The sequence below is a fragment of the Cryptomeria japonica genome, chromosome 2 (genome assembly GCF_030272615.1).
Source record: "Cryptomeria japonica chromosome 2, Sugi_1.0, whole genome shotgun sequence".
NCBI lineage: Eukaryota > Viridiplantae > Streptophyta > Pinopsida > Cupressales > Cupressaceae > Cryptomeria > Cryptomeria japonica.
The window spans coordinates 392,333,475-392,354,987 of record NC_081406.1 but is presented as its reverse complement, the minus strand read 5'-3'; the positions used below and the strand labels follow the sequence as shown (position 1 = coordinate 392,354,987).

General features: G+C 38.5%; 1 protein-coding gene across 2 annotated transcripts in view; it reads right to left on the bottom strand.

The window, feature by feature from the left end:
- The window catches only part of LOC131064465 (glutamate receptor 3.3), a 134,121-nt gene that overhangs the window by 82,530 nt on the left and 30,078 nt on the right, over positions 1-21,513 (bottom strand). For both annotated transcript variants that reach the window (XM_057998626.2, XM_059216655.1), the window contains 3 exons: positions 10,005-10,307; positions 7,001-8,364; positions 6,183-6,463 (listed from right to left, as the gene is read on the bottom strand). In XM_057998626.2, coding sequence (XP_057854609.2) covers positions 6,183-6,463; positions 7,001-8,364; positions 10,005-10,307 — 1,948 coding nt within the window. The remainder of the gene's footprint in view (positions 1-6,182; positions 6,464-7,000; positions 8,365-10,004; positions 10,308-21,513) is intronic.

Below are 21,513 nucleotides of genomic sequence, written 5' to 3'. Positions count from 1 at the left end.
ACACTATACTATATTTGTCGATGATGATGTCTGTGCCACTCTCAATCTATCAGAAAGCTCCTCCAATCTGGAGTTCGCTTCCTGAAGGGACAACTGGGTATCCTCCCATGCAACAACAATTGCCTCAAGCTCCTGAGAGAGGATATCAACTTCCTCCTCTTCCCTCAACAAAGCACCATAACTAATAAAAACCCTCTGAAGGAGATAATCTTGGTAAACCACTAACTGTAAATACTCATGCTTCAGTATCCCAATGGCTCCATAAAGAGCATGAAACTCTGGTAAGGAAAAATCATTGCTGCCCTACTCATCAATCATGAGGGTGCTCCAACTATGTGTAGCCAACAACTGGCGAGCGACATCGAAATGCTCAAGAACTGTGTCTATACTCCTGTCATCAACCTTGAGTTGTCCAATCAGGTGATGAGGAGTCCGAGAATGTTGGCTCTCTTGTAACTGTACAAACTCAAAATCTACATTGTGGAAAGAAGTTGTATCTGTATCCTGTACCTCTCTGTAGTCAACATCGTGTATGCACTTGGCCATGGATACAACCTCATCCAAAGTACTGCTGCTCTGTGCCTCTGAGAACACCACATCCGTCAATGATGATACTGCTGAAAATGCACTGTCATCACTCTCTTCTGCATCCCATGTGTCCGCACAACCCACTGGCTCACGATCCTGGGATCTAGTGCTACTAAGAGAACATACTGGGCTGGACTCTAAGGTCTGATCTATAAAATCAGAATCATCATGATATGAGTTCTCAACATTCAAAGCATCATTGGTACCCGAATTTTGAATACCTTCATGTGACAGCCCATTGGCACCATCTTGTACAAGTGTAGACATTGATACCTCAAGCTGATGCAAAGGTACCTCACTGCTGTCATGAAAATCAGAATTGCTAACCTCTAAATCAATTGCCTCTTGGGAAATCCCCTGCACGGAAGGTGAGGACAATTCATTATCCAAAGTTGTCCTAATGTCTCCTTGAGTTGAATCCACATGTCTAACAAAACCATCACATAAATTCTTGTCCCACTCATCGGAACTTGAGGGCACCAAAACATTCTTATGTAGAGGTATATTACCCCTAAATGAAAGTTCTCTGTCCATTCCTGATTCTTGCAACCTTGATTCTTCTTTCCTTCTTTGCCACTGATCTGAACTTGTAGCTACCAAGTTATCTTTGTCTGCTCCGGGTACACCCATAAATTGTGTGAAGGAAAGGAGCTCACGTATCATCTTAGGAAGAGAACAATACTGATGATACCTGCTCATAACTGTATCATTAAATATTTTGGCAGGAGGCATCCTACTTTTACATGTTGAAGAAGATGAAACTTTTGAGTGCCCAATTTTAGTTCTAGCCATGGTATTTACCTGTAACTAAACTGATATCCCAACGGATCCCGGAGGTCGAAATGAAGTTTGTTCTCCACAATTTTGGGACTTTGGCCAACGTATTGTCTTACCAGCTGTCAACTGTAAGCATAAATGTGTAGGCTGACAACTACCCAGTTGCTGATATGAATTATCAAAACCTTTTATCAAATACCCAGATGCTGGAATGAATTATCAGAACTTTTTATCAACTACCCAGATGCCGAAATGAATTATCAAAACCATTTATCCAGTAGCCAGATGCTGAAATGAATTATCAAAACTTTTTATCCAGTACCCAGATGTGACAATTTCTCATGAACCCTAAAGGCTGGCAGGATGTAGGCTCTGATACCACTGAAAGATCCCTGATGGATCCCCTTGCTGATCCGCTGTAATTTTTAAAATAATAAACTATATTTTTCCTGTGATTTTGCTGATGGTCTTACAGAATAGAGAGAAGTTGCAGAATGTTAGGTTTCTTTTTGTATTTTTTTGAATATATAAGCAAGTAATGAATAAAGAACAACAAATAAGGAAGGAAGCTGAAACAAGTAAGAACATTCAATTAAATCAGAATTGATACAAATCGTACCAAGGAGATTTCTGATTTATAATATCCAGATTATTCCCTACGCACTGGGGATGTGCTTACATCCAATAATGGCACCAACTGAAGGGTAGACGATGAACACAAACCAAGAACACCAGCTATGGCTGAATGAAAGTCTTCACCAATTCCAGCGTAAAGTGTACCTGCTATAATGGTGGCATCAAGCTGAAACAATCACGCCCCAGCTGGGAAATTCAACCACCCTGCTGAAACCCTCACCAAGCAATTTGAATCTCCACAAGGAATAGAGCATACACTCTGACCAATAATGCCAATGCCAAAAGAATCCACTGCCAATCAATAGTTGAGGGCTACGTCCCAGCCAGTACCAATCATGGGGTTTGCGTCCCAGATTGAAGAATTGTTCTACGAGAGCATTATCGCACCAAACAAGTTTTCAATATGTAAAAAATAATGAGAAATTAGGTTTCCTTCTCCTTATATCTCTTTCCTTCCAAATCGAACCCTAAAGATATATGAAAAGTGCGCTTTAATATAAAGTCATCTTTCCCAATATTGGGCGCCCAAGTATAGAAAAAACACCACTTTTTCAATATAAAATAACTCCAAGCGCCAAAAGGACCCTGGCAAGCGAAAATCATTTAGAAAAGTTCAAGACCTTTCCAACAAGCTATAACACATGGGCATACGAATCCAGATGAAGCCAAAAACCCCTTATTACTCCGAAATGGCTATAGACATAGCCTTATTTAAAATATTAAAACGCTAACTTAGGAAATATTTAAATATATTAAAAATATAACCCAAATAGCTACAGAAAGCTCGAAACACACCAAAAGCCTGAAACTGAACCTGTCACCTGTCTGTGACTGATGTCGGAAATCATGGATCAACTGGCAGTCTCATCCCTAAAATCTAGGGATGCTCCTAGAAACTAGGAAACACACCCAAATCTCCTGAAACTGAAACCATCTGAAAGGTCATGAATAACCTCACGACTGGCAACTGTCACGACCTCCTAAAATTTAGGGATATCCCCTAAAATCAAGGAACTGCTCCAAACTGGCTCCAAACTGCCTGTAAAGCCAAAATCCAGTCACTATATGCACTAAATGAGTCCCAATCAACCTCTACTAGCCTACGAGACTCCAATGATAGGCCAACTCCTCCATCTCTAATGTCCACTCTAGAAAGGGGACATGACAATTTGCAAGGTTATTAGAAGATTTTGTCAGTGATTGAAGAGGAGCTTATTTTTGGGTTGTACCATCTCCCTTTCCAAGAAGTGCCATTTACTGCAAACTCTTGCGGGTATATCTTTGAATTTAGTACATCTTTTCCTTGCTGTTTTGATGACATTCCTCATATTTTTCAGGCTGTATGAATTTAAGGAGGGATCAAACTATAGTTTAAAAGGCTCCATACAATATTGGTGCTTGATTCTTGCTTGTGAAGGGTGTGAATCTTCATAGTTCCAAGCGTTGCCTGTTTGAGGGGTAATCTTTGTTGTCTAGAGGCGCTTTGATACATTGAATCTAATGATAACTGTTTGTGACTGCACATTTAAGGTTTGATTGCTCAAATAGGGGTTGAACCACAAGCTGTAGATTATTGTGACAGACCTACAACTACCTTTTCATCATTGCCAGATGTGATTGGAAATCTTGCCAGAGGTGGAATGAGGCGAAATAACAATTTGGAATGTCTTCCATGCTACAAATCGTCCTTTAATAGCATCATCAGCTTGTACGCCAGTCTAAAGTGACTTGAACAGCAGTTTGAAAGGAGCAAACAGACCTGTATCAGTCTACCTACTAATATTTTCTCAAGGTAATGGTTGTTAATGTAATGTCCCCATTTTTCCTATGATCACTCAGTTGCATAGTTTTGCATGTTAGTCATCTCCGCAGGCAAATTCACAGTGTTGGGAGATGATGGGTTAGCCAAAGGGGACCTTTACTTAGACAAATATTACCTTGGTGGGGCTTTTATAATATTAAGTTATAAAGTTACTTTTTCTAAATTTGGAAAAAGTAAATTAAAGTGACTTATAAGTTACTTTATATTTTAATAAATGACTTATAACTTTTCCCATGGCACGACCCCCTAGGTGAAAAAATAATTTATTAAAAGGTGGTCAATTTTAATGTGATGTGGACCCTTGAGCAGATCGAACTTATGGGGGAGAGGAAAGATTCCATTGGAATCTTATTTTGATGCCTTTAGGGGTTTGACTTGGGAGAGAAAGGCATAAGTGTGATTTTGGATTCATTATTGAGCATTCTTTGGTGATTATTTTATTTCAATTTTCTCTGCAACATTCTGCCATAGCAGATACAGCAGCTCCGTGGCCAAATTGAAGACGAAAACCCTTGGTTCAGGCAGGTTGGACGATACCCCAGCCAATATTCTTACTCCAACACTCAGAAAAAGACAAATTTCAGGTCAATTGAGGATCGATCCATGCAGATTGTGGATCAGAATTGCAAGGAAGGCAGGAAAGGTCAGATCTGAGCACTTGGGGTGGTTTTAACAGCAAGAAATAACACACTAATGCCAGCCGTACAGCTTCTAGAGCCAGCCATACCACTTTATCTTGCCTGAAATTCATTAAAAATAAATTGAAGGGTTTACCTTTGCGTTTTTTGTACAAATCTCATTGACAGCATTAGGAATAAATATTAGAATCATTCTTTCAGGTTTGTGAAGCAATTAGAGAGAGTTATGAGCAAATCAGTGGGGAAAATTGCCCAAATTTGGTGAAGTCTCCTGGGGGCCTGAAAGAATCAGCAGCAAATTGGTCTATTTGTGTTAGATTTGTTTTTGGTAATTATTAGTTAGAGGAATAAAACTCCTTGGAGCTGTTAGAACACATTGGTAGCTCCTGTAGCAGCATCTGGACTCATTTCAACTAATAAAGCAGCCATTCAAGCAAGCATTGGACTAGTGGTAGGCCAATTCTAGCTTCTGATGTTTATATATCTGATTTTAGATGTTTGATAATTTGCTGTCAATAAATCAGTCATCTCTAAATTCCTATTTCAGTACTAGTTCTTTCTTGCATTGCAATTATATTTCATTTTGGTTTCCAAATCTCAAACATAAAACACCAAAAGGTATAAAACCTCAAATTGTCAAAAAACTTTAAACAAATTCTCGCTGTCAAAGATTCAAGTTTGCAACAAACCAATCAGATTTGAGCACAGTCCTAAACGGCATCTTTCAGTTAATTTGTTGTAGGTGGGCTTTGTATACATATTGGAGGTGTCTAGGGTTGCAATCCTACTCCAAGCTCAATAAGAGTAAGAACTGAAGTGATTGGTGAGTTTAAATGATCATTTGCCCTTGCTGGATCAGCCATACAGTTAGTCAAAATCAGAGTAATCAGACCTATTTTAGTTTGTCCTGCTCATCAATTGATAGTCTTTTATCAGCATTTTAAGGTGTGTTGAGTGGAATTTGAAGGGAGTTTTCAGTCATCGAATTGTGAGTATGTTTGGACACATTGACATTGTGATTTGAGTGACTTAACAGCAATGATATCAGTCTGATATGTTATGAACAGCAGAAAAGGTGCAATCAGACCTGTAGCCACCTATTATACTTCCCACTTCAAGGTCTTACATTGTTATTTCAATTGTTAGGTTATGTGGGTGCATGACACTTGCAATCATTTCAGTATAACAGCAGTCATTTACCACAGAACATATTATCAGCTTTTATCAGCACCGTTATTATAATCAGCACTTAATGACATCTGATATCATTGTTGACATGTTAATGTTCAGCTTGCATGCTGTCAAAAAAAATTAAAAAAAATTGAGGGTGGCTATTACGGGAACCTATCAATCTTGCATTTCACATATCACAAGATAAGGTTCTCCTTCATCCATGCTGGAAATTGGATGAGAATCAATTTTTTTTTTTATTGATATGAACTGAGAACTTAAGCATCTGTATCTGATCCTCAACTCCCTTTGTTGCTTATTATTCAAGCTTTTGAATAAAGAATTTGTTAAACTAATGCCCACCCAAATGGCCAACTACAAACTGTTGCCATAAGATGCAGTCTTCACCAGAAAGCTACTGGAAAAAAATGTTGCATAAAAAATGAACATCTCATCTAAAGAAAAAAGTAATTGAGTAACTAATATGTAGAAAGATTTTCAAAACTATACATAAGGAAATGAATCAAAAGAGGAAAATAGTATTTACACACCAAATAGACGTGCCAACTTGTTGCTTTAGCCTGCCTTTAAATTGCTTGTTTTTTCTATGCTCAAGCACCCAAACAACTAATCCTGTGAAAACGACAAAAGCCAGCATTGTAAACCACAGAGCTGGTGTAAATGGTTTCAAGAAAGACCATGCTTTCTCTGAGGAATAACCCTTCTGACGAACTACAACAACCAGCCCAGCTGTTACATAAGGTTGTGTAAAATCAACTCTTTGCAAGCGAGCTGGTGTGATAGGTATATCTCCTATTGCCGCATCATATTCCTGCATGACAAGAAGAAAGACTTGAATTATTCAGATCACATTTTATGCTACTGGCATATCAGAAAGCATGAAAGAAATGATTGACATAGAAAATTTATATGACATTTATGATGCATCTTTTAGAGACAATATAACTTGTCGAGGTAGTATTGCTCAATATTATTCCTAGATACTAGCTCCATAAAAATGCATAATTTACAGTAGTTAAATAACCATAGACACCTAAAACCTTGCCTCTTTTGTGAAGTAATATCTGAAACATTCTTCAGATACAGCATTTATAGATTGTTATAAGCCCAAGACCTATATAAGATACATCTTGCCTAGTAAACAGATTTCACATTTTTCAAACTGTATTCTTTAGTCATTCCATTGAATTCAAAGAAAAGCACATGACCTTGGACATCTAAATCTTTCTAAATGTTTCAGATTTTAATAATATCAGTTTGATTTTTTTTTACTTATATTACTCTGAAAATAAATATAGCTAAAAATGACTTGTATGCTAATCCTCTAATCAAGTTTCAGAATGTACACCTGGTCAGCAATCTTCTCGAGAAGATAGTCAATATTGAGGGTTGAGTTTCCATTCCCAAGAGGTATAAAAGTATAACTGACATTATAAGGAAGATATGCAATAGCAGCTTCAAATACATCTATAATGAAACCATGAAAATTTGTTGCATTGCTCCTGTCTACTGTAGCAGAGACTAACCCTCTCTGCATGGCATCTTTAGGAAATGCAACCCGCAGAGGCCTTAAATATTTTTGAGAATACCAGTCATGAGGATTTTTGGAATGACCTCTAGACCAAATATCATGACTCACACTTTGATACCTTGTAGCTGCCCCAGATACTATGTGACCAATACCCTTGCCATTTACATCTGAAAGAATTGGATAGTATCCAGTTTTTTCTTTCCACTTCCCAACAATAAGCAGTTTCTTGTGAGTAAATTTCACAACTTGAAAGCAAGTGCCCACTCGTTCCCCTCTTGTATCCAGTTTCACAAGTCCTGTTGCACCTGAAAATTTAACATTCAAAATCTCATTTAAAAGAAACTGTCCATTTTCAAATACCTTAAACTTTGATATACCAACTCTTCCGCTTGCAGCTGCATGCAAAGAAGCATGCGTAAAAGACAAATTTCTATGCTTTCCCAAGAAATCATGCAGAGCTTTTGCAACTGTCCATATTGCATCATATGCATAAAATCCATATGCTTGTAGTGATCGATCTGTTACATGTTTGTCTCCCAGCTTGCTCCTCAATTCAGATTGAACAGATTTAAGCTTTGAAGACATTGGCATATAGCTTCTCACACCAACAATGCTATGAAACTCCTTCCAGAGATCAACATCAGAGGATACTGCATCCAAAGTCCTTGTAATTGCATCTGTGGTTATCCACACGTGACCTCCATCAAGCAAGCTCAAGTTATGGGCAGCAGAAAGTACACTTTGCCCAAAACTAGGTTGCATATGGACTACAAATACTTTAGATTTTATGTGCTGTAGTTGAATTAGATTATGGTACAGTTCTAACACATCTAGATTGGGATGAAGTGCTACTTTGTACAAAATTTTACATTTATAGGGCTCTAGTGCACCACTTAAGGAATCAATAGCATTCCACCCAAGATTGTCATCTGTGAATAAAACCACTACCTCTTTCCATCCATGATTGCCAATAATGCTAGCAACTGCTGTCATCTGCACGTCGTCGTTAAATACCACCCTTGTGAAATAAGGATACTGTATTCGTGATAGTGATGGATCTGTTGCTGAGAATGAAACCAAGGGAACACGAACTGCTTCTGCCACCTTACCAATTGATTGGACTACAGCTGATGTTTGAGGCCCTACTATGGCAACCACTTCTTCTTCAAGTAACTTCATTGCTGCACATAATAAAAACAACCTCTTCTCAACCAACTCAGAAAATTAACCAGATTTGAGCAAATATTTAAGGGACTATAAGGAAAATAAGAATGCTTAAATTATGATATAGTGGATCTAGGAAATTTATTTAATAAACTGAAGTTACCTGAAAGATCAAACCAGGGAGCAGGTATGGTTTCAGAAATAAGGATGGTGTTGGAAATTCCCCCATCCACTAAAGGTGAACTATGAGTTTTAAATTCCCCATTGACTAAAGGTGAACTATGAAATTTAAAACTTTTTTTTATTACAAATGTAAGTTAGAATATTACCAACAAAAATCCACTCAAAATGGTACTAGCATACCTATCTTTAGAAGAATATAGGTAAAGTACGCCGAAAATATCATATTTGTTCAATATTCCATATAAAGAATTATTAAATTATTATATTGTAATTAATATTCTAGCCATGCTTTCCTTCTATTTGTGTGTAAGTGTTGAGGCTACATGTGGGGTGTTTGGGTGGAATGAGTACCTAGGGGTGTGACGGTACTGTGCTGCGCATGGGACTGGTGTTTGCAGTCCATTTTGGAGCAGGTTTTGTGTTATTTTCTGCCTATTTTCTCTTCACTTTGGGTGCCCTTTTTGGGCTTTTTTTGTGTTGTGGGCTTCCTCTAATAAGGGTTGGGTCCGGGGTTTGGATTTTGTGGTGTCCCCTCGTCTGTTATGGAGGAGAGTGGTGTCTCTACGAGGCCTTTGGTATTTGATAGCATGGGCTCTGTAGAGCCATCCTCATCGCTGCATGCAAATGCCATTGGGCATTTGAGCAAGTTGTCATCTGGTGTTGGTTCTTCTTCAGAGACGGGGCTTCAAAAATTAAGAAAGTGAATGGTTGTTTACAGAGAAGCCAGGATCGTCCTGTGTTGCTAGTTTAACCTGAATCAGTTTCAATGGATGTTGCTTATCTAAACAATCACGCTCTTATTTGCAAATTTATGGGACTTCAACTTTCTATACTTGATTTGGAATCTTGGGCGTAGCGAGTATGGAACCTTGAAAGAGATATGGAGCTTATGATGGCCGCAAACAACTACTTTTTGGTTGTTTTTTCATGCATGGTAGATAGAAATAAGGCCATTGAAGGAGGTCCTTACTTCCATACTGGGCACATTAGACCCCGTTCAAGTCCCTTTGCTTCTTTAGTTGTCCTAGTGAAGAAGGACGAGACTATGAGGATGTGGAGTTGGATTATCTGTGATAACAACTTTGCACACATTTCTAATAAGGAAAGTATTAATCTTACACATGTAACTTATGACAAAAAATGTAGGTATGTTATTGTTGCTTGGAAATTCTTATAGCTATTTAGTACTAAGCATTAAGTTCAATTGAAAACGATTTTGAAGGAACCAAGAACTTCATATCAAGTCACCATCTAGTTAGTATAAAGTTACATTAGCTGCAGTGGCATTAATGTCCCATCTCATTGCCACTTGTATAGAAATCTAAAGAATTTTCTTACTCAATTTTCAAAATCTTGGCTACATGGTAATCATATCAATTCAATGTTTCTAATAAAACTTCTCTTGTCGTAAAATCAGAATTGATTGAGTACAATTCAAAGGACCAGTACATATTCAATATCTAAAAATATATACCTGCAGTAACACCTTGTAAAGTGTTACAATTGTAGTCCATAATCTTCAACAATATATTTGTACCACGTAATATCTTTTGTTCTTGGTTAATTCTTTGTACAGCAAATTCTAAAGCAATCTTGCTGATCCTCCCAATTGTTGAATTTAGCGATAGAAGGGCCCCAACATTAATCATCAAAGGATGTGATTGATGCTGAAGGGGCAATGCAATTGCAAGAGAAAATAACAAGATATTCATGAATAAAACTAGGAAGCACCGAAGGCATTGCATCTGTCGCATGCCAATCCAAGAGAGTATAAAACCTGAGACATAACAAGTACAACATTATTTCATCAATTTTCAAAGATACAACAATCTTTGTGAGAATATTTAGGACACAACTAATGTAAATTATAGAATTGTAGATACGGTCAACAATACAATAAATTTTGTGCTAAATTTCTCTGGAGCAGTTAATTCTAATTTTAGCTGTAATATGTAGGTCAGAATAAAATTCACAAAATCATAACAAGAGCCTCATTTTAGAAAACTTTCATTACTTGGTGCTAAGCAAAAATCAAATAAAGGATACTCCAATTATATGTTTTTTTTAGTGACTTGGTCAAAAATGAATAACTCGAAATTAAAATATGTGAATTCCTTTATTTAGTGGTGAAGTATCTCATTTGCAAAAGAAAAGACTTAGAAAGTTGTATAGATCTAAATTTCACCTGCAATAAAATTGTCGCCCAGTAAAATAAATCTTTTTAAACTATTCCTCAGCCCCATAGTAATTTTGACTGGATTTTGAATTCTCCAAATGTAATGTCCCTATCCATTTTTTTTCAATAAACTTGCTAATGATGTCAATAGGCATTTCATCAAACACTTTGCACCCAAGATATTATGAAGAACTTATGAACACTTAGAGCAGCTGAATCTTAAAGTCTAAATCAATCATTTCAATTTATCATAAACTCATTCCAACATTCATAAAATATCTAAGGCATTTTTGTCAGACAGACAGCAATTTCAACATTGCTGGGAAAAGTTATATAAATATTACTTAGAGATAATTCTGACCTTGAACTGCTGCAAGTTGTTGCAGGGTTCTGTTGGCTAAAACAAGATGTGCTTACCTCCACAGAGTACTGCTCTTACATTCAACTCTTGTTACAGTTTTGGTGCAACTAGGAAAGTAACTCATAGTAACATGTCTGGCTGTAGTTGCATACAAATTCTCCTCCAACTCTGATCCAATTTCCTTACACAAAGGCTGTAGGTAAACAATAACTGAAAACTAATCCCCTGTCCTTAAAATGTAGCTGTAAATACCTGTTGATAATGCTGATCTGATAATAAATGTTACTGAGAATGCAGATACTGCTGTCTCATTTAATTAATATCCTGAAATTCTAAAAAACGCTATTAAATGCAGATTTCTGAACCTTACTATACCCACTACAGTGGCATTAATCTCCTTATAACTCACCACTAAAGAAATAAACAGAACTGGAACTGAACTTACTCTGATTGTTGCACTATGGATTAGATTTTTGGGTTTATAAATGAAGAATTCAAGTCTGCCACTTCATACGTTCCACATACAATCCTTCAGCTGGGTAGCTATAAACTCACATCAATACTCTTGACTGTAGTTACAAGGCTCACCTGGACTCACCAAGACTCGGTGAGTCTCAAGGTGAGTGGGTCAAGATGAGTCCTAGGGACTCGGGACCAGGGTACCCAATAAGTCTTGGAGACTTGCCAAGTCTTTTAGACTCGCCAGACCCAACAATTCTCATAGGGTAGACTCGGCCACGGTAGAAGAAAAAAAAAAAAATTAAAAAGAGAATAAAAAAAATGTGAAGTGCTAATCCAATATTTTAGTTACTTTCTTAAAGAAACTTACAACCTTTCAATGCTTGTTTTGTTTATGACATGCCCATCTAGGATTTACAAAAAAAAATATGAAAATGGTGTGCACCATGAAGGTCTGTGTGGTTCTAAAAGGTTTCATTTGGACTTGGTGGTGGGGACTCAGACCCTTGATCCCGCCTTGTATAACAACTGAGAACATGTGAAGGGCACTGCTCACATACCCCAAGAGGGATTTGCCTCTTAACCTTGTTGGGGGAACTGCCCTTGACCCTATTGGTGCATTGCCCCTTAACCCCATTGGGGGCACTGCCTTGACCCTATTGGGTGCATCACCCCAAAACCCCAAGGAGGGGTGTTGCCCCTCAACCGGTGTTGCCTCCAAACCCTCATCAAATGATAAGTCTAGCCAAGTAATAGACCAATGATAAATCATGATAGAATCTACAAAATACATATCCCTTGTTGCAATTCTTTGCATCTCCATAGTCAAAGCCACAATCAAGGATTATCTTGTTTCATGCATTAGACAACTTGTTTAGTATACAAGGACTCTGTAATGTCCCTTTCTTGGACCTCACATGCCAAGCCCCAATTGCACGGCCAGCAACTGGAAACTGTACGGCTGCTTATTGAAATGAAATATGCTGCTAAAAGGGGCGTCTAACCTGATTTGCCCTTTCCTTATTGAAAAATCTGCAATGTCTGAAATAAAGAATCTTTGTTGAAGCACAATAAGACTCTTGAATGAAGCCTTCAAATTGCAATAATTCAGCTGATCTTCCACAGCCTCACAATCACAGATCCACGAAGAATTTTCGTTCTCCAATGGCCAAACCTCTGAAACCCTTGTCAAGGAATTCTACATAGCAAAATAGAAGCAATGTCAAATAATCAATAATAATCCATGAATTTGACTTGCTTTGCCTTATAACACCCAAAAGGCACGATTTCCAAGAAAGTACGCCCTATTGCAATTTTAAATACATTAAAATGTATTTAACTTACTTTTCCATAGTTAAAATTCATCTTAGGCGTACTTTATGATTTAAGTGATTAAAAATCACTTTATAACATTTAAGTGGCTTTAATATTTTATAAAGTCACTTGATGACTTTATAATATTCATATAAGTTAATTTAATAACTTAACCACTAAAATATTAATATCTCCCTCAATATTCAGTCTTTTGACGTGTCGTCTGAAGCTGGAGTCAACACTGAATAATCCCCATGTGTCCAAGTGCCCTGACTAAAAATAGCACTATTGTCAGATTGACTTACTATAGATAGTAAGTCCCTCAACTGAGCCCACACACTGACTGCTAAGGCCCTGGAACCGAACCCAAGACTGAACTGAAGAAGTGGAACTGCCACTGAGACTCTATCCAGAATGTTAGCCTACGAGAGTCCAAAATAATAGGCTAACCCATCAGTCACTAAGACTGACTAGAGTGGGGACATTACAAATATGCTTCCTCACTCCTCGCTTTGATTCTCTAATCAGACCTGGAAAAAAAGACATTTTGAATCATATTGATGAAATAACAAAATTAACTGAATCAATACACCCCCTATCATACTAAAAGACGAATTTCGGAATTTTTGAGTGCAAATGGAGGAGGTTCACTCCTGCAGGGGAGCAATGGAAGCAACTTTCGCTCCTAGAAGGGAGCAATGGAAGAGAAATTCGCTCCAATCAGGGAGCAAAGGAAGGTCTCTAATATTCAGCCCACATAACTAAATTTCATCAATCTTACTTTCTTATGCCTTAATTTTATCATATTTCATATCCAAAATGCTTCAAGTGATCATCAAAAGTGCATAGGGGGCAATTTCGCTCTCATGGAGGAGCAAAGGAAGGTGATTTCGCCCCTGAGAAGGAGCAATGGAAGCACATTTCGCTCCTAAAGGGGAGCAATGGAAATCATTACAATTTTGACACTAGGCTCAGTTTTCATCCACTTGCCCTCCATTCATCAACTCATACCTTGTGATTTTGCTACCTATGCATTTGATTGTGTCAAATTGACTTCAAAGAAGGTTTTAAAATCAACGTCTCTCTCATGAGAGAGCAAAGGAAGGGAAATTTGCTCCAATTAAGGAGCAATGGAAGTGTTTTTCGCTCCTAATCATGAGCAAAGGAAATCACATTAAATCACTTCAAATTCGCCATCAAGCTTGGTTTCACCAACTCATGTCTTAGGTTTTAGTCTCTATGCACAAAAGGTCATCAAATAGCTCTCAATGAATGCCTTACGAGTGAATTCACTTTCATGAAGGAGCAAAGGAAGCAAATTTCGCTCCCAAAGGGGAGCAATGGAAGTGAAATTCGCTCTTGGAGGGGAGCAAAGGAACTAGTCTAAAATTTGCCATCTCAATCCTTCCCTTTGTCAAAATCATGAGGCACTTACCTCTTCCATGATCAAAAATGATGTTACATGCACTGAACTTGTTTCTTACCTTCAAATATACTCAAGAAGTTCAAATCGCTCCAAGGTGAAGACAAAGGAAGAGGATTTCGCTCTTAAGAGGGAGCAAAGGAAGTAGATTTCACTCTTGGAGGGGAGAAAAGGAAGTGACCTCCTCACATAGGCCAATTCAAGGTTGTTGATGAAGGATTGCATTCGTTGCTCAAATTAAGACATCATATGATGATCAAATGGGGTTTTAGGTGTCATAAGAGGCCTAGAAAGGGATTTCGCTCCTAAGAAGGAGTAAAGGAAGCAAAATTCGCTCCAAGAATGGAGCAAAGGAAGTGAATTTCGCTCCTAGGAGAGAGCAAAGGAAATTTTTGCACACTAAACCAAATTTTGATCCTGCAACTTGATAATATGCAATCAGCCTACTTTGATAGCAAAGGAAGGAATTTGCTTCAAAACCCAAGCAAAGAAAGTTCGCTCCAAAACCTAAGCAATGGAAGAGAAATTTGCTCCAAGAATGAGGCAAAGGAAGAAATTTCGCTCCTAAGAAGGAGCAATGGAAGTGGAGCACACTCACCATCCTTGGCCTTTCTATCAACCTCCTCGTCGATTCATTCTTTCAATTAGATCCATTGCATCCATTTCAGACCTCTAAAATGCAATGGGAGTCACGCCCGAGGTCACCATAGCAAAGGAAGTCAAATTCGCTCCTAAGAAGGAGCAAAGGAAGTCAAATTCGCTCCTGAGAGGGAGCAATGGAAATTTTCTCATACTTAGTCAAATTTTGCATTAGGCCAGGCTAAAGATCAAACTCGTTGCTCAACCAAGGCTTCACATTGCAATTCGTGATGATCAAGGGTATCTTGGACCTCCTCGATGGCAAGAGAAGGAAATTCGCTCCTATGAGGGAGCAATGGAAGTGGATTTCGCTCCTAGGAGAGAGCAAAGGAAATTTTCCCATACAATCAAATTTTGCTCCTGCAACTGACCTTCCTTACCTACTATGCTCAAATTGACATCACTCGACCTCCTTCCAACCTAAGAAGGGAGAAATGACTCTACCATTGCCTAGCCACCTGATAAAGTGCACTTCTTCAAATGAAAGGCTAATAGCAAAAGACCTTACTACTACCAACAACTAAGCTAATACAACTAACCTAGAAAGCGAAAAAAGTGGGGGTCCCCATTTGCAATGGGGCGATGTGTGAATACGTCACAACACATATCTATAAATAAATATTCGTTACAATCGATTCCAAATTGGATATGTTTGTAAATACAGTAGCATTATTTATTTAGATTTATTCCATATGAGATGTATGCACTTGAAGAAGTGGTTCAATATATTTGTTGCATCTTGTGGGAAGAGGTTAAGTGCTAAGGTGTTTTTAGACCTTTTGGAGTTGTTTTCTCACTCCTAGGGAGTTATTTGAGTTGATTTCACACTTTATCCCAATAGATTTCCTTGTGTTATGCTCCAATTTTTGATGAATTTGCAAAGGTCCAGTAGAGTTTTATTGAGTTTCGAAGTTTCTAAGTGATTCTCTGTGGAAAAATCATCATTTTCCGGATGAAAATCCATATCCTAAGGGTTAAAAGGTCAAAAGTCCATACTAGAGGTGCTTTTCCCCTCATATTCCTGACTACCCACATTTTTCCACCAGGGAGTATGGATGGAATTGCGGATGACATTTGTCTTGATTCCACACCTAGGTCGATTTTCCGCCAGGTCTTTTGTGGCGAGTTTTGAGGATTTTTGTGCACTCTCAGTCCAAACTAAAGGCGATTTTCCACTGAGAGCATTTTTAATGATTTTAAGTCCGGATTTTTATCCAGACTAAGGTCGATTTTCCACCAAGGGGTAGTTTTGAGTGAATAAAGTGCATTTTAAGTCCGGATTTTCATCCAGACGAAGGTCGATTTTCCCCTAGTCCCATTTTGTGTGCATTTTGATGGATTTTGTTGGGAAATTTTATCCAAACTTATATTGATTTTCCCTTATGGGGAATATTTTGACGTTTTAAATGATTTTGATTGGATTTTTTAATCCCTACTTGGATCGATTTTCCCAAGTGGCTCAAATTTTGATTTAAATTGCAATATTTTAATAAAGTGAGCCTTGTTTTAATTGTTTTTTAATAAAGCAACGATTATTTAATAAATTTTAAAAAACAATTAAATGATTTGCAATTAGCATTTAATGTTTTCAACCTTCTAGAAGCAAATCGGTTTCATGAAAACAAGTATAGAAACAAGTGTTTTATCCCACATTGCTTGTGTGGTGAGATTTGATGATGAAAGTGAGTTCAAATAGAGAGAAGTCCAGCATTATTTTATTGCTAAGTTTGCCAGGTGTCTCCATGCATGGGCGATTTTCTCTCTTATTGGCAATTTTTGATGAAGTGTTTTGGTGGAGTGGTTAATTGAAGACTTCCATTTATTCCTCCATTTTCCCAGCTTGGCGATTCACTCCATTGCTGCCATTAAAGTTCCTTGACTCCATTGTTTCAGATTTTCGGTTTTTTGGGAGTTAGCAATTTTTCCTAGTTTGGCAACTTTGATGATTTTAGAGGACTCCTATCTCTAAGTTGGCGATTTTCTTTGGGGCTGTCATTTTTGCTGCTGTTATAAAACTGATTTTCTGCCATTGAAGACCCTTCATGCCACGGTTTTTGGTCAAAGTTCGCCATTTTTGGAGAAATCTACGATTTTTGTGAAGGGGGGATTTTTGTGTTTGGAGTTTCTTCCTCCAACTTTGATGATTTTCCTTGATGCCGCCATCCTCACTTGCTGTTCTCAAACCATTGTTGGCAGATTTTATGCAGATTGAAGACATTTTCCAGATTTGAAGGTGACGCCATAGTTGGGAAAATTCGATTTTTATTTGGCAAGTGTTTTGGGGGCATATTTTGATGAATTCCATGCATGCTTGATACTCCCATTGCTCCTTACTTGCTGTCATTCCTCAGATCTGAGCTTAAATGCCATTATTGCAGCGAGAGTGAGCTTCATTGTTGGCTGTACATTCATTTTTCAGACTTAAACCTTCATTGCCAACCAACTCCAAACTTAAAGATTTGCCTTTGGGAGAGTTTTCAAGTCATTTTCAGTCAATCACTTGACCATTTGAAAGCTGTTACAGGTCTGCAACTTCGCCACGGCTGCTTGTCCTCAGAAAATTTACCTCTTACCAGCCATACCTTTTTTCCCGGATTTGATTTGCTTTCATTATCTAAGTTGTTGTCCATCAAATTTATGCACATTTAGGTGATTGCAACTAGTTTTGAAAGGCTAATTTGTACAGTTGCAGGTTGTCTTCAGACTTTGTTGACCTCCATTGTTGACTTCGGAAGGTGTCCTCACACAAAATTTTGTGTGAAAACACTATCTTTCACACCTTTCCTTAGTCACTCTTGATCCGGTATACTCCTTTGCACTATAATTTGCACAAAATTTCTAAGTATAAGGAGGTGTTGATTTCATGAGGGTTTCATACCCTGATCTTGTTACATTTTGCATTTAAATTGTTAAAATCTACCTAGAGTGTGGACTATTTTCCTGATTTCCATACCCTAATTGGTCTAAATCAAGAAGTCAAGAATTTTCTTGAGAATATTGTATTTTTTCCTAAGTTCTACCTTCAAGCTTCGTACAGGTACGATGTTGAAGTTTGGATTTAAGGAAAGAAGAGAACAACAGAGAATTGTGGAGACAGGATTCTATCCAAAATCCAAGATGTCATCCAGATAGAAGGAGATTGCAGATACGAACATGCATTTCCTGAGCCTTAACCTGATGCGATAACAGATGTTCGGAGTTGGAAATCAAATTCCTTCCCCAGCGTATGTAAACATTATGAAGAGTGGTATTTTTCAAGCCGCCGGATTCCCACAGTCCATACAATGCAGTGAGCTTATCCTAGAGTGTGCACGATGTTATGATCCTCGCTCGCGAATGATCAAAACTCCTAAGGGCATTGTCATTGCCTACCTTGTTGAGGATGCGATTGCTGAGGTGTTTGGAATTCCACGTGGAGCAGATATGAAGAATGTAACTAAAGATGAATATGAAGATCGATACACGAAGAAGATGGATGCGTGTAAAAATGTAGTAAATAAAGAGTGGATGATTGAGCCTAGGCTTCATTATTCGAAGGCTCCCAAGACACTCATGTGCACAGACTTCAAAGAGGAATATAGTGACTTAGTATTCCTGTTCAACCAAGTGATGGGGATGTCGCAGGGTGGAATATACGATGGATGGATGTTCTATTTCATCCAGGATTGTCTTAGAGGAACGTTGATAAATTGGTCTAGAATCATAATTGACAATCTGGACTTTCAGCTGACGAATGTAGAGCGGTCCAAGTCATTCGCCGTGACTTCCTACTTGGTATACATGCTTGCACGGTTTGTTGCATACAAAGGATTGATATGCAGAGGTGAAGTCGGGAATGGGCAAGGACAATTCATGAGTTATGAGTGTTATCCCCAACTAAATATGTATAGAATTGAAGATTATAAGAGAGTGAATGATGTATTCACAATGTACATCACGTGGATGCTGCAAGGCGGAATCCACAGGAGCTTGTCCAAGGAGGCAACAGAGCTAACAGAGAAATATGGATCGTGGTAAATACAGTTTCCCACTTTCACGTACCTTAGGATTCATGGGTTTCAATCTGAACCCTACAGGCTTCCTAGGTATCCTTCCGACAGAATGATCTTGTTGGAAGTGGTGAGATAGCTTCTAGAGTTTGATTCCATTTAGAAAGAGAAGCATAGGACAGACATGACATTCCCTATTTCAGTTGGGAAGACGTTGGAGGTTTGTCAGTCTACCTTAGCTGCCAGCACTGCGAGTGAGGAGCTTGCACTCTATCGATTTGCAACCTTCAAGAAAAGAGAAAGGTTTGATCCAGATAAGAAAGTTGGAAGGATCAGGGGAGAGAAGTTCATCCATAAGACAGACATAGAGGATTATTGGGCCAACTTGATGGACGAGCAAGCAGTGAAGAGACGAATGTGGTCCAAAATGTCAGTGGATTTCATGAGGAAGTGTGGACTTTTCCTCATTCCTGATCAGGTGTTAGATGATGGGGATCATATGCATCCACAGTATGAAAATGAAATGAAGAAGGCAATCTTATTGCCTAATTGGTCAAAATCAGAAGAGATAGATTTAAAGATATTGATGAGAGAGGTCTTGAGTTTCTCCTATACATGGGTGGATATTCAAATGAATAAGTTAGTTGACATGGGCGTTTCCTTCATTTATGAAAAGATGAAGCCGGAAGAATCTACTTCCGAAGATGATTAGAGGACTATCAGTGATATCAAGATTCATGCAGAAGAAGAGAGTCAAGCTCCCAAGAGAAGAAAAAACACGTCGGGAGGAGTCAAGGCCAGAGGGAAGAAGATTGAGGAGGTCAAGAAAAAGAAGCAAAAGACCATCGTTCCTTCACCTATCATTCCTTCACCCCCTCTCAGTGTCTCATCAATTAAGGAAGTTGAAATAACAGAACAGAATAAGGAGACCCACCAATGTTCCAACACAGTGATACTACCAGAGAATATTCAGGATTTACATGTCACAGTGACATCTGTTCCACCAAATGATAATGATGATCAGTCGGGATCCCCTACCATCCTTTTGGAGGTTGGTTTGGGAAATGAGATATATGATTTGACCAGGAGTAATCCTGATGATGATAATGTTATCTCGGCATTGAGAGGGCTTGACCAAAATATGTGTCTCGATGATGGTATGGAGATGGCCACTATTCCTAATTGGCTGATGAAAAGTATGGAAAAGAGTAAGAAGATGATAGAGGTACAGCCTATTGATAACATTGATGACTACCTAGCCAAGAGCAATAAGGAGAAAGAACCCAAGAGAGCTGAGATAACATTGATGACTATCATGCGTTGAGGATATTATGACTATTCTTTGTGGTGGCCCATCGATTATGGGGAGGTCCTCCTTAACCCTTAAGAAGTGGAGTCCAAATATGGATATGTCTAATGCCTTTTTTGAAACCATTCCTGTCTGGGTCAAGCTGCTAGGGCTTCCTCTGGAATATTGGCATGAAGATATTTTTAAGGGCATTGCTGGAGTGTTTGGTGAACTTCTATCCATTGATCCTATGACGGCTGCTAGGAAAAGAAAGGTCTATGCCAGGATTTGTGTGGGGGTGTCTAGATCTAAGGATCTTCCTTCGTTGGTGGAGCTGGTGTCGAAGTTGGGAACGCTAGTTCAAACTATTCAGTTTGAGTCATTACCTTTTGTTTGCTTCTTGTGTAAAAAGGCGGGCTACTGGACAAAGAAATGCCCTCAGAATAATAAGGTAGATTCTAATAAAGGACCTATCGTCTGGAAACCCAAACTTGTGGACGCAGAAACCCAAAATAAGAAGGGTGATTTTGTGTACCAAAAAGGGCCTGATGGGAGCCACGAAACCAATAAGAAAAATATTGTTCAACCTTGCCAGAACGGTGAGGCGAAAGAAACAGGCCAGGAGGAAGATAATAGAAAAAGTATTCATGGTGATCAAAACCTTGAGGCCAAGGATATAGATCTGAAGATCACGTCTGAGGAGGGTCCTGCTCAGGTTGTAGAGGAGATAACTAAGGAGAATGTGATCATTGAAAAGGGAGAAGAATAGGTTTTGTTAGAGGATTTGGAGGGAGAACTTTCACCCTTGAACCACCAAAGATTCAAGGATATGGAAGAATGTTCCTTCATAGATCAGCAATCTTCTTCGGTTCTTGGATCATCATTCGGTATTCCTGAGCTCAATGATCTGAAGAAGACCTGGAGGATGACTCTTCTTCACAACATTCCACTTGTAACTTCCTTGACTTTGATCTGAATATTGTTATTTCGGACACCCTGCAATCCCCGAAGGTTGATAGTGCTACTGGTTTAGAGGGAATTGAATTTGATGAAGAAATGAGCTATACTAAGGTGGTGTCGAAGAAAAAGAAATCTCAGCAGAAGCCTGGAGTTACAACTCGCAACAAAGGGAAGGCGGATTGTGGCGGGCCACCTCGAAGTGCAGGGAGGAAATCTAACAGGTGGCAAAGAGAGAAGGAGTGCATACAGAACATAGCGGATGGATCACAGAAAATGATCCATGATAATCTATTTAATTCCCTTGGTAAGAAATGAAGATCCTATCTTGGAATATTAGAGGTCTTAATAGTAGTCATAAACAAGACATTGTCCGT